Source organism: Pseudophryne corroboree, chromosome 1 (assembly GCF_028390025.1).
Source record: "Pseudophryne corroboree isolate aPseCor3 chromosome 1, aPseCor3.hap2, whole genome shotgun sequence".
In the NCBI taxonomy this organism is placed as follows: Eukaryota; Metazoa; Chordata; class Amphibia; order Anura; family Myobatrachidae; genus Pseudophryne; species Pseudophryne corroboree.
This window is the reverse complement of record NC_086444.1, coordinates 566,469,862-566,482,046: the sequence shown is the minus strand read 5'-3', so window position 1 is coordinate 566,482,046 and position 12,185 is coordinate 566,469,862. Positions and strand designations below refer to the sequence as shown.

Below are 12,185 nucleotides of genomic sequence, written 5' to 3'. Positions count from 1 at the left end.
CCGGCTTCTGTCTTCCGGCTCTGCGAGGGGGACGGCGGCGCGGCTCCGGGATCGGACGACAAAGGGTGAGATCCTGTGTACGATCCCTCTGGAGCTAATGGTGTCCAGTAGCCTAAAAAGCAGGACCTACAGTATCTTCAGTGAGTAGGGCTGTTTCTCTCCCCTCAGTCCCACGCTGCAGAGAGTCTGTTGCCAGCAGATCTCTCTGAAAATAAAAAATCCTAACAAAATACTTTCTTATAGCAAGCTCAGGAGAGCTCACTAAACAGCACCCAGCTCGTCCGGGCACAGATTCAAACTGAGGTCTGGAGGAGGGACATAGAGGGAGGAGCCAGAGCACACCAGTATCCAAATTCTTTCTTAAAGTGCCCTGTCTCCTGCGGAGCCCGTCTATTCCCCATGGTCCTTACGGAGTCCCCAGCATCCACTAGGACGTTAGAGAAATACTAGCTTCACACTTGATTAAAGAAGAGCCTGGCTTGTGATAGTTAACGTTGGGTAGCATCGGCAAAAATAGAACTGGAAGCGCAAGTCTGAGCAGATCTGTGTAGTAGTGATAATCAGATCCCTGACGATGCTGGCTGGCAGTGGAATCTTACCAATTTGCTACCAGTATTGCTGGGAAGCCTGGTATTGCTATACAAAGTAGGTTCATGTATGAAGCAGTGAAAAGGATGGAGAAGTTGCCCATACAGTACCAACCAATCAGTTTTGATGTAGCATTTATCAAATACATTCTATAAAATGATAGGTAAATGCTGAAAGGTTGCTATGGACAACTTCTCCACTGGTTCACTTCTCCACTCTTTTCACTGCTTAATGCAAGAACCCCATAGTGACCATACAAGATGTTACATTTCACCAGTAAGTGGCAGAATAGACTATCTACTATCACTGCTTCACAGCAGATAAGCCCAACAGTCACATGTATATCTGACATGATATATATTTGATAAATATGTCTTATGTTGGCCATACAAAAGTTTGATTTCGCTTACGAATGTATGATTTCTACCCCTCATTCGATGCATCTTGTGCCTGTTTTGGGTATGATTATGATGTGATGCGCGCATGTCACTTCCTCAGATCATATGTGCAGCCCATATTATCAGGTGGTAATCGTATGCACATCATACCATGTTTTATGCGCATACGATGCATCATACGATTTTGAGTGGCATTTCCCTTTATTTATTTATTGTGTGAGGCACACAATTGATCGTTTAACAACGGGTCGTTAGCACATTCTGTGTCACTCGTGTGTTCGGGGCTGCCAGGAGGTTGAAGGGAAATCGTGATACGACTTGCATCGGATGTGGATCGTCCTGATGTATGGTCAACGTTAAGCTGGGGACACACACATATCGCTTACATCGCACAGTGTGTGCCCATGATTACACATTCTCACGGTTGCATGCGACAGCCGCTTGGTTTGATGTGCTGCACATCAAACCAAGCGTTTGTCGCTAGCGTCCTGTGTTATGTTAATGAAGTACGGAACATGGGAGGTCATTCCGAGTTGTTCGCTCGCAAGCGGATTTTAGCAGATTTGCTCATGCTAAGCCGCCGCCTACTGGGAGTGAATCTTAGCATTTTAAAATTGCGAACGATGTATTCGCAATATTGCGATTACACACCTCGTAGCAGTTTCTGAGTAGCTTCAGACTTACTCGGCATCTGCGATCATTTCACTGCTTGTCGTTCCTGGTTTGACGTCACAAACACACCCAGCGTTCGCCCAGACACTCCTCCGTTTCTCCGGCCACTCCTGCGTTTTTTCCGGAAACGGTAGCGTTTTTTCCCACACGCCCATAAAACGGCCTGTTTCCGCCCAGTAACACCCATTTCCTGTCAATCACATTACGATCGCCAGAACGATGAAAAAGCCGTGAGTAAAATTACTAAGTGCATAGCAAATTTACTTGGCGCAGTCGCAGTGCGAACATTGCGCATGCGCATTAAGCGGAAAATCGCTGCGATGCGAAGATTTTTACCGAGCAAACAACTCGGAATGAGGGCCATGGTTGTTCCGTCCTTCATTAACATCGTCCCAGTGTGTTTACGGGTGTTCTGGGCTGACGGGGATTCGTTCCTATGTCAGAACGAATCCCCATCACTCCAGTGTGTACCCAGCCTTACATTTGTCACAACACTGTGATGATCAGTACGATGTTGCTAACCACTGACAAATTCCAGTGTTGTATTTCAGGAAGTAACACCAGACAGGTGACAACTACAGTGTGGCATGCTTTTCCAGGAATCTGCTGTGTACTGTATATACTGCAGTATGTAGACAAGTGGCCATAATGCAGGTGATACATGCGGAACAAATAGATTGTCATATATTTATAAACTAACATCCACAAGATGGAGTCCTTGCTTCTAAAAAGTAAATGGGCCTCAGAATGACACTTCATCAGTGCCAAACGGTGCACTACCAGTGGAATAAAGGAGTTATTGCCTACTCCAGAGGTCCCTCACTGCCCATTGCCAGGGAACAAGGCTATAATGTAGTAAGTTGGAGAGAGTAGCAGGCAGCAGCAGGATCATTATGTCATTGCTATATTCCGTCCCTTGGCATTGCAGGCGTTAACCATTTGGAAAAGTTCTCCCTGCCACACTTCTATTTAAACTTTAAAGCTAAAGCAAAGAGAAAGAACTTTCCCCAGCGCTAGAGTGCTGCCGGAGAGTGCTGGGATAAGCGCTGGAGGCTAGCGTGGCTGCATGGCGTGCCCCTATTACTCATCACCCGCCTCTCCCTCTCCCTCTCATCGGAGCCCCGTCTTTGTTATTCTGCATGTCTGATTAGCGGGAGCCTGATTGGCTGGCTGCCGGCTCACAGAGAGATCCCATTCAGCCCCCAGCACACGCCCCCTGGTTGGGGAGATGGGAGCGGGGCCGGTGAGTGTGAAAGTGGAGAGGCTGTTGCTGCAGAGCGAGCGCTGGTGCTGGAGGTGACAGCAGCTCCCTCAGTCACTGTCCCATTCACAGCCTGGATACAGTCATGGAGATAGGCACCCTACTGCTGCTGCTGGCTGTGGCTTGCTGCCTCCTGGTAAATACCTTTCTGCTTTTCCCACTTATTTCCCGGGAGTTGTGGTAGTGCTGCCAGGCACCGGAGCTGCACAGTGTTTGGGACGTCCTGTATAGATGAGCTCTATTGCCTCTTACACACGCACAGTAATTGGTTGCTGCATTCTGCTTCTGGCATCCACAGGTGTCACTCACTGACTGAGGGAGCCCTACATCTCTGAGTAAAGAACTTGCATTCCTGACATTGGCTTTCAATTTGCTTTGTAATTTTGCGGTTTGGAGACCGGTTTATGTGAATATTTCTTACTTGTTCAGTGGTTTACCTGTCATACTGGTTACTATTCAGTCTGGAGGTGTTACTAATTACAGACAGTATATGGAAGCATGGGATGCCTGAGACTGAAGCCATGTGTCCTGTGTGCAGGTGATGTGCAAGGTTCTGTGCTGTGTGGATTTAGTCATGGTGAAGTTATGTGGCAACAGGTTCAAGTGCACAGTAAACCTAGATCACTTCTGTTTTTCCACCTGTTGTGCCCTACAAGTATCTGTATAACCTGCCAACTAGGGAGGATGGGAGTTGTAGTTCCACATAAGGTTGCCAAGGTTTGGATTCCTCTGTCATACTTGATTCTTAAGGGGTATGCTTATATTATATTTGATTTTATGTACAAATCAGGTCAGTGAATTGTTAGCATTTGAAGCTTGGATAATGCTGCTATATGTCATTACATAGGGTTAGATCAACACGTGGATAACTTTGAACTACTCTTGCCATTGTGTACCTTGCACATATTCCAAATAATCTGCAAACCATCTATTTTACTAGAATGCAGAAAAGAATTTGAGCTTACTCATTTTTAGCATTCATTTTTCTCTAAATGTTTATTCTTGAGCGATAGATTGTACTGTAACTCATATGTTAAAATACTTCTGAGCTGCCAAAAAGGCAGTGTGTGTTTTTTACGTTAACGCTATCTCCGCTGGAAAGGTTCAGCACATTCCAGTGGGACATTTTACAGCTGCGGTTAAGGCAAGTCCTGGTCCATTACTAATGATAATGGGATGACCATTTCCATCAGAGGAGACTCCCCACAGGCTGACTTATTATATGGTCTGTAATACAAATCCATTCATTCCCCCAGTTTACTGGAGATGAATACTGTGCACATCACAGTGATCTCATATGATGTCACAGTTCTCTAGAGAGACAGCAGTAAGTAACACTTCCATGTGGGACTAGAAGTGTGGACTAGAAGTGTGCAGGGGCGTGGGGGGGGGGGGGTGACTAGGTAAATTACTTGTGGTAATGCATAGGATAAAGCATGTGACTAAAGATTACTTTAGATATTAACATGTACAAAGATGTGTACACAAATTACTATTGTGTTACACTGATATGTTATAATGTATCATGTCTCCCACTGTATCCACATAAATATAAAAAGCTACCATGTTATACTATGTCATAAGGAGGAAAATACACCACAATGCTTGCACATTTATTTATTAACAGTCTCTTATATAGCGCAGCATATTCCGCACATCTCTATTGCTTTCTGTAGTTAGCCCGTACATTAATGATAATTTTTTGTTGGTATTTTATTTCTTGCCTTGACACTAATTTATGTTTACGGCGGTTTAATTTGTGTTGTGCAATCGCCAATATGGTCAATACGTGGCGCTATAGTCTCAATGATTATTTATCAGTGATATCTTGTTGAGTTGGATGATTAGTTAGTTATTGTAAACTACTGAAGGGTCTACAGAGGTTCATTATAACAAAAAACAGTAATTATCTATTAAAGACTGACATATGCAGCCTGTGGGTTTTCAAAAAAGTTGTAGAACTACAAATCCCAGCCTGCCCTGGCAGGGAAAAGTTGGACTTCCAGTATATATCCAAAGCAGCTGGATGGCAACAGGTTAATCTAAGAAGTCATTCCACTGTGGAAATGGAGGAGTTAATATGATTTATGGAAAAGGTATGCTGATTGACTTCAATAAACAATACATTCCCCGCAAAGCCTCTCATTATAAATTCTTCATAACTCTCCATTCTAAGTTCTTGCATTTCCAGAAGGCACATCTAAAACACAGTGGCTATGATACCAATCGTTTGACAAAATTCCAAATATTTATGGAAATGATGCAATTTAGGCTTGAACATATACTTTATGTATTTCTATAAACGTACTGCACACATTGATGAATGCAGTAATGTTTATTGAGCCAATGTCATTTTAACATGCTGCATGCACCAGTATAGGAAATACTCATTTCCTGGGGAATGTAGGTATGTATCTGTTTCATAGCTAGCCTCCTGCAGTACTTTGTAAATTGAAAGGACGTAAAACTTGAATGGGTGCCAAGTAAGAATACCAGCAAGCAATTATGCTATCTAGTAACTGTTAAGTGGTGTTAACTACAGGTTACCATGCAGCGTAAACCAAACTTGTAGACGGATCCTCTAAGTATTGTAAAGCAAACAAGTGCACCAGGTGGTGTTTGCTGATTTACATGAGTTTGCCGCAATATTACCAGCCATGAAAAAGTTGCCTAATCTCTGTAATAACGTAATAAGTATAATACTGTGACAGCTAATTAGGTCTGTATCATCAGGCCCTTACTGGATGTGTGAATTTCTCTGCAGCAGACAGCATGCTGCATTTACATTGAAAATATTGTTCTTACTTATTGTTCTGTCTTTGTGTAGACATAACAGTGTATCTAGCGCGCTGGAGCAGTTTGCATGGAGGGACAACTTTGGCCAAGGCCTTTGCACGATATATTTTAACTGTTTCTTAAATGAGGATGTTGACATTTGGTATATTATTTTGTGTTTGAGTTTTTTCATTTTGGATTTAGCCACCACCACTAGTCTTGAGTACATATAATATTACTAAGGTTGAGGTTCTGCAAATGTACTTATTTCAAGGATAGCTGTATAGACAGCATTTAGAAGGTAGGAATTGTTTTATTTTTATGTGCATTATGTATAAGTAACAACACAGTGTAACTGTACAGTGTTTATGCAGTGCTTTATAGCATTGGGATAAATAACACATATTGGTAGAGTCAAGCACAATGTAATAGAAATTGTCTCTTCTCCAAAGTGCTTAGTTTCTGAATGATAGGAGTATTTCAGTGGCTAGGTGCAGACTGATGATTTAGTGATAATGCTCAGGTTTGGCCTGACCAATATGGTGTCCTAAGTGAGATTTTAGCTGGTGTTCCCCCTACCTTCCCTATCACTGGGCAGGGGCCTAGCGCCTGACCTATCATGAGGGCATGGGCCTAGCACCCAATCACATATGCTCCCTGGCCTAGCGCCAGCCACTGTTGCCAATACCGTGGTGGTCTAGGGTAATAGTTATAAAGATGCTGTTCCCCAGTGGGACCTTATCTGCTGTGCTGACCTCTGCAGACATAGGGAGGGTACCCGCTACACTGGCCCTTCCCTGCAGGGGTCAGCCTTGCGCCTCAGCTTGCAAAGCGCCCTATCCTCTCTTACTTTTTGGCGCTAGCTTCACTCTGCTGACTACTTGACTCTTGCCAGACATAACCTGAACAGCAAGAAGGCAAGCGCAAGCTCTTTTGCAAGAGCCCCCTTGCTGCAGTTATGTGCAGTAAGGTGAGGCAGTGCCTTTCCTGTCATAATAACGTATACGCCGGAGTTTATACTATATAAAGGATATGAAAAATCCAAAGTATACATTATAAATATCTTCTTTGTATTATTCTATTCATTTTTATAGTCAAAACCCTGTCGGAAAAAGTCTATGACAGGTGAGGCAGTGCCCCCCCTGCCTACCTTTTCCACACATCTTTGATAAAATCTCACCAACTTTTGAGCAGTATATACTGCTGCATCTTTGTATAATACACACATGAACCCTTTGGCTCATATATTGTGTGTATATCTGGCTCTGGTACTAACCAGTGCCTCCTCAGCCATTTACCTCACCACACGTTCCTGCCTTGCCGCCAGGGCTTAAGTAACCTCTAATTTTCTGTCTTGACCTGGTGTCTTCTGTCTTCCTTCTGCTTCCTCTTACAGTCTTCTGTCTTCCGGCGCAGAGTCTCCATTATTTTTTGGGAGCTCTCGTATGCTCTTCCTCCATAATAGTACTGACTTTGTGCTGCTCGGGAGGGATTGGGTAGAGCTATGATGTAGTGAGCCACGATTGACTCTCTGCAGTTACTCCTGGTCCACAAGTCGCAGTTCAGTTTGCAATTTAATTGTGAATGCAGTGATTTGTGGTCAACACCTGCCTGCTCAGCCTGGCTGCACTGGCAGGCGGTCCGGCTCCATTTTTATTCTTTGAGCGGCTGCGTGTGACGTCATGCAGCTGTCACGAAAATGGTTTGGACACGCCTGCGCTGTCCGGACCACGCCCACAAAATGATGCGTCGATCTCCCTTCCCCAACTGGTGCTGCTGTCAATTACCTTGTGGCTGCATCCTTCCGCATCCTTCTGCTACTATGCCTCCATAGGCTAAAAGGAGTTTAACAATATAGGGTCAGATAGTAGTCCTCATTGATAATAATAAGAGTCTGCGATCTGTAGTGCTAATTAGCCTTCTTAATCTCCTGCAGTATGCTATTAGGACAGAGTCAGAAACCATAAAATTATGCAGAAACTTCAGTTTCTATATTATTTTATGGGAAAAAAAGCTTGATACCTAGGCCCCAAAAAGTTTATATGTTATAGGTAATTGTATACTAGGATGATGCTGAAACAGCAAGAGGGATGAAGTAGGTAATTGTATACTAGGATGATGCTGGACAAGCAAGAGGGATGAAGTAGGTAAACTAGGATGATGCTGGGCAAGCAAGAGGGATGAAGTAGGTAATTGTAGACTAGGATGATGCTGGGCAAGCAAGCGGGATGAAGTAGGTAATCGTAGACTAGGATGATGCTGGACAAGCAAGAGGGATGAAGTAGGTAATTAGACTAGGATGATGCTGGGCAAGCAAGAGGGATCAAGTAGGTCATTGTAGACTAGGATGATGCTGGGCAAGCACGAGGGAGGAAGTAGGTAATCGTAGACTAGGATGATGCTGGACAAGCAAGAGGGATGAAGTAGGTATTTGTAGACTAGGATGATGCTGGGCAAGCAAGAGGGATGAAGTAGGTAATTGTAGACTAGGATGATGCTGGAGAAGCAAGAGGGATGAAGTAGGTAATTGTAGACTAGGATGATGCTGGAGAAGCAAGAGGGATGAAGTAGGTAATTGTAGACTAGGATGATGCTGGGCAAGCAAGAGGGATGAAGTAGGTAATTGTAGACTAGGATGATGCTGGACAAGCAAGAGGGATGAAGTAGGTAATTGTAGACTAGGATGATGCTGGGCAAGCAAGAGTGATGAAGTAGGTATTCGTAGACTAGGATGATGCTGGACAAGCAAGAGGGATGAAGTAGGTAATTGTAGACTAGGATGATGCTGGACAAGCAAGAGGGATGAAGTAGGTAATCGTAGACTAGGATGATGCTGGACAAGCAAGAGGGATGAAGTAGGTAATTGTAGACTAGGATGACGCTGGACAAGCAAGAGGGATGAAGTAGGTAATTGTAGACTAGGATGACGCTGGACAAGCAAGAGGGATGAAGTAGGTAATTGTAGACTAGGATGATGCTGGACAAGCAAGAGGGATGAAGGATTACCTTTTCATGGATTGACGTGACCTGTGTATGACTGGAATAAAATATTTCAAGATATATTTGAAGAAGACAGAGGATTATTAAAATTGTGGGTAACACATGGATCATCAGAAGCTTAGGACTTGAGCAGATAAATTGGGTAGAGCCAAGGGTAAACATGCTGACAGATATTACTAGGTGTTACAGTTGCAGAGATTTAAGGTCTAATGATCATTTCCTATTTTTAATACTTACAATTTTTCGTGATATATTTAGCCATTCTTCATAGATATAACAATTACAACTTTTTATATATAGACAAAAAATATATGCATGCCCAATTTGTCCAGTTTTACACAAGCCATACTCTCTTGTGTCAGATACATTTTTTAGAGTGTCCCATAATGGAATGTAACAACCATTAATGTAAAACACACCTAAACAACAAACTACTTGGAAGAAATTCAAGGATAGCTTTAATCCTGCTGGCTCAGAAAATGATTCATAAACAGATAATGGTGAACCAAGTACCATTAACAATGTGCAAACAGTTTCTCAAGTGGGCATAAGTATGAATGAAAATACATCCTGTGTCAGTGGCGTAACTACTGCCCCCGCAGTCCTCGCGGTGGCTTGGGGGCGAGGGGCTGCGGGGGCGCCACTGATTTAGTGCAGACTGACATGCGGACGAGCGTCCGCATGTCAGTCTGCGGTCTCGTTTCCTCCCCTGCTGTTAGGAGGGACACGGAGGGCACAGTGCGCGCCTCTCCTGTGTCCCTCCTGGGTCTCCGGCGGCCGCGGGTCTCATAAAGGAAGTGCCGGTTCGTGAGCACTTCCTTTATTACAGTGACCCGAGGCCGCCGGAGACCCAGGAGGGACACAGGGAGGCGTGCACTGTGCCCTCCGTGTCCCTCCTAACAGCAGGGTAGCGGGGGAGCGGCGGCGGAGGAAGGGGGGGGGATGGGGACGACGACGACGCACTGAGGGGGCATATCTGGCACTGGGGGGGATATATGGCACTGGGGACATATGTGGCAGGGGGGGGGGGGGAATATCTGGCACTGGGGACATATATGGCACTGGGGGGAATATCTGGCACTGGGGGGGGGATATATGGCACTGGGGGGAATATCTGGCACTGGGGGGGGGATATATGGCACTGGGGGGAATATCTGGCACTGGGGGCATATTTGGCATGGGGGGGGGAATATCTGGCACTGGGGCATATGTGACACTGGGGGGGAATATCTGGCACTGGGGGCATATGTGGCACTGGGGGGAAATATCTGGCACTGGGGACATATGTGGCACGGGGGGAATATCTGGCACTGGGGCATATGTGGCACTGGGGGGAATATCTGGCACTGGGGGGGGGGATATATGGCACTGGGGGGAATATCTGGCACTGGGGGGGGGATATATGGCACTGGGGGGAATATCTGGCACTGGGGGCATATTTGGCACGGGAGGGGGGGAGATAATATCTGGCACTGGGGACATATATGGCACTGGGGGGGATATCTGGCACTGGGGGCATATATGGCACTGGGGGGGGAATATCTGGCACTGGGGGCATATTTGGCACGGGGGGGGGAAATATCTGGCACTGGGGCATATGTGGCACTGGGGGGGAATATCTGGCACTGGGGGCATATTTGGCACGGGGGGGGAGAATATCTGGCACTGGGGACATATATGACACTGGGGGCAATATCTGGCACTGGGAGCATATATGGCACTGGGGGGGAATATCTGGCACTGGGGGCATATTTGGCACGGGGGGGGGGGGGGAAATATCTGGCACTGGGGCATATGTGGCACTGGGGGGGAATATCTGGCACTGGGGGCATATTTGGCACGGGTGGGGGGAAATATCTGGCACTGGGGCATATGTGGCACTGGGGGGGAATATCTGGCACTGGGGGCATATTTGGCACGGGGGGGGGAATATCTGGCACTGGGGACATATATGGCACTGGGGGGAATATCTGGCACTGGGGGCATATATGGCACTGGGGGGGAATATCTGGCACTGGGGACATATGTGGCACGGGGGGGGGGAATATCTGGCACTGGGGCATATGGGGCACTGGGGGGGAATATCTGGCACTGGGGGCATATATGGCACTGGGGGGGGAATATCTGGCACTGGGGGCATATGTGGCACTGGGGGGGAATATCTGGCACTGGGGACATATGTGGCACGGGGGGAATATCTGGCACTGGGGCATATGTGGCACTGGTGGGGAATATCTGGCACTTGGGGCATATATGGCACCGGGGGGGGGGGGTATCTGGCACTGGGGGCATATGTGGCACTGGGGGGGAATATCTGGCACTGGGGGCATATATGGCACTGGGAGGGGGATATCTGGCACTGGGGGCATATGTGGCACTGGGGGGGAATATCTGGCACTGGGGGCATATTTGGCATGGGGGGGGGGAGAATATCTGGCACTGGGGACATATATGGCACTGGGGGGAATATCTGGCACTGGGGGCATATATGGCACTGGGGGGGAATATCTGGCACTGGGGGCATATATGGCACTGGGGGGGAATATCTGGCACTGGGGGCATATTTGGCACGGGGGGGGGGAAATATCTGGCACTGGGGCATATGTGGCACTGGGGGGGAATATCTGGCACTGGGGGCATATTTGGCACGGGGGGGGGGAGAATATATGGCACTGGGGACATATATGGCACTGGGGGGAATATCTGGCACTGGGGGCATATATGGCACTGGGGGGGAATATCTGGCACTGGGGACATATGTGGCACGGGGGGGGGAATATCTGGCACTGGGGCATATGGGGCACTGGGGGGGAATATCTGGCACTGGGGGCATATATGGCACTGGGGGGGGGGGGATATCTGGCACTGGGGGCATATGTGGCACTGGGGGGGAATATCTGGCACTGGGGACATATGTGGCACGGGGGGAATATCTGGCACTGGGGCATATGTGGCACTGGTGGGGAATATCTGGCACTTGGGGCATATATGGCACTGGGGGGGGGGATATCTGGCACTGGGGGCATATGTGGCACTGGTGGGGAATATCTGGCACTGGGGGCATATATGGCACTGGGAGGGGGATATCTGGCACTGGGGGCATATGTGGCACTGTGGGGGAATATCTGGCACTGGGGGCATATGTGGCACTGGGGGGGTATATGTGTACCTGGCACATGGGGGGGGCTATATTTGGCACTGGGGGCATGTGAGTACCTGGCACCGTGGGGGAATATCTGGCACTGGGGACATATGTGGCACTGGGAGCACAGCCCTAGCAACAAGGACTACCTCCTAGCAACGAGCATGACACCCAGTGCATGAAACCCCTGGCAACGAGCATGACACCCAGTGCATGAAACCCCTGGCAACGAGCATGACACCCCGAGCATGAAAACCCCTGGCACCGTGCATGGAACCAAGAGCATGAAACACCTGGCAACGAGCATGACACCCAGTGCATGAAACCCCTGACAACGATCAGGTAATTG

General features: G+C 47.2%; 1 protein-coding gene across 3 annotated transcripts in view; it reads left to right on the top strand.

The window, feature by feature from the left end:
- The first annotated feature begins 2,860 nt into the window (after positions 1 to 2,860).
- ADAMTSL1 (ADAMTS like 1) overlaps positions 2,861 to 12,185 on the top strand; it is a 453,675-nt gene continuing 444,350 nt past the window's right edge. For all 3 annotated transcript variants that reach the window (XM_063914179.1, XM_063914180.1, XM_063914181.1), the window contains exon 1: positions 2,861 to 3,055. In XM_063914179.1, the coding sequence (XP_063770249.1) occupies positions 3,005 to 3,055 (51 nt within the window). In that variant the 5' untranslated portion in view covers positions 2,861 to 3,004. The remainder of the gene's footprint in view (positions 3,056 to 12,185) is intronic.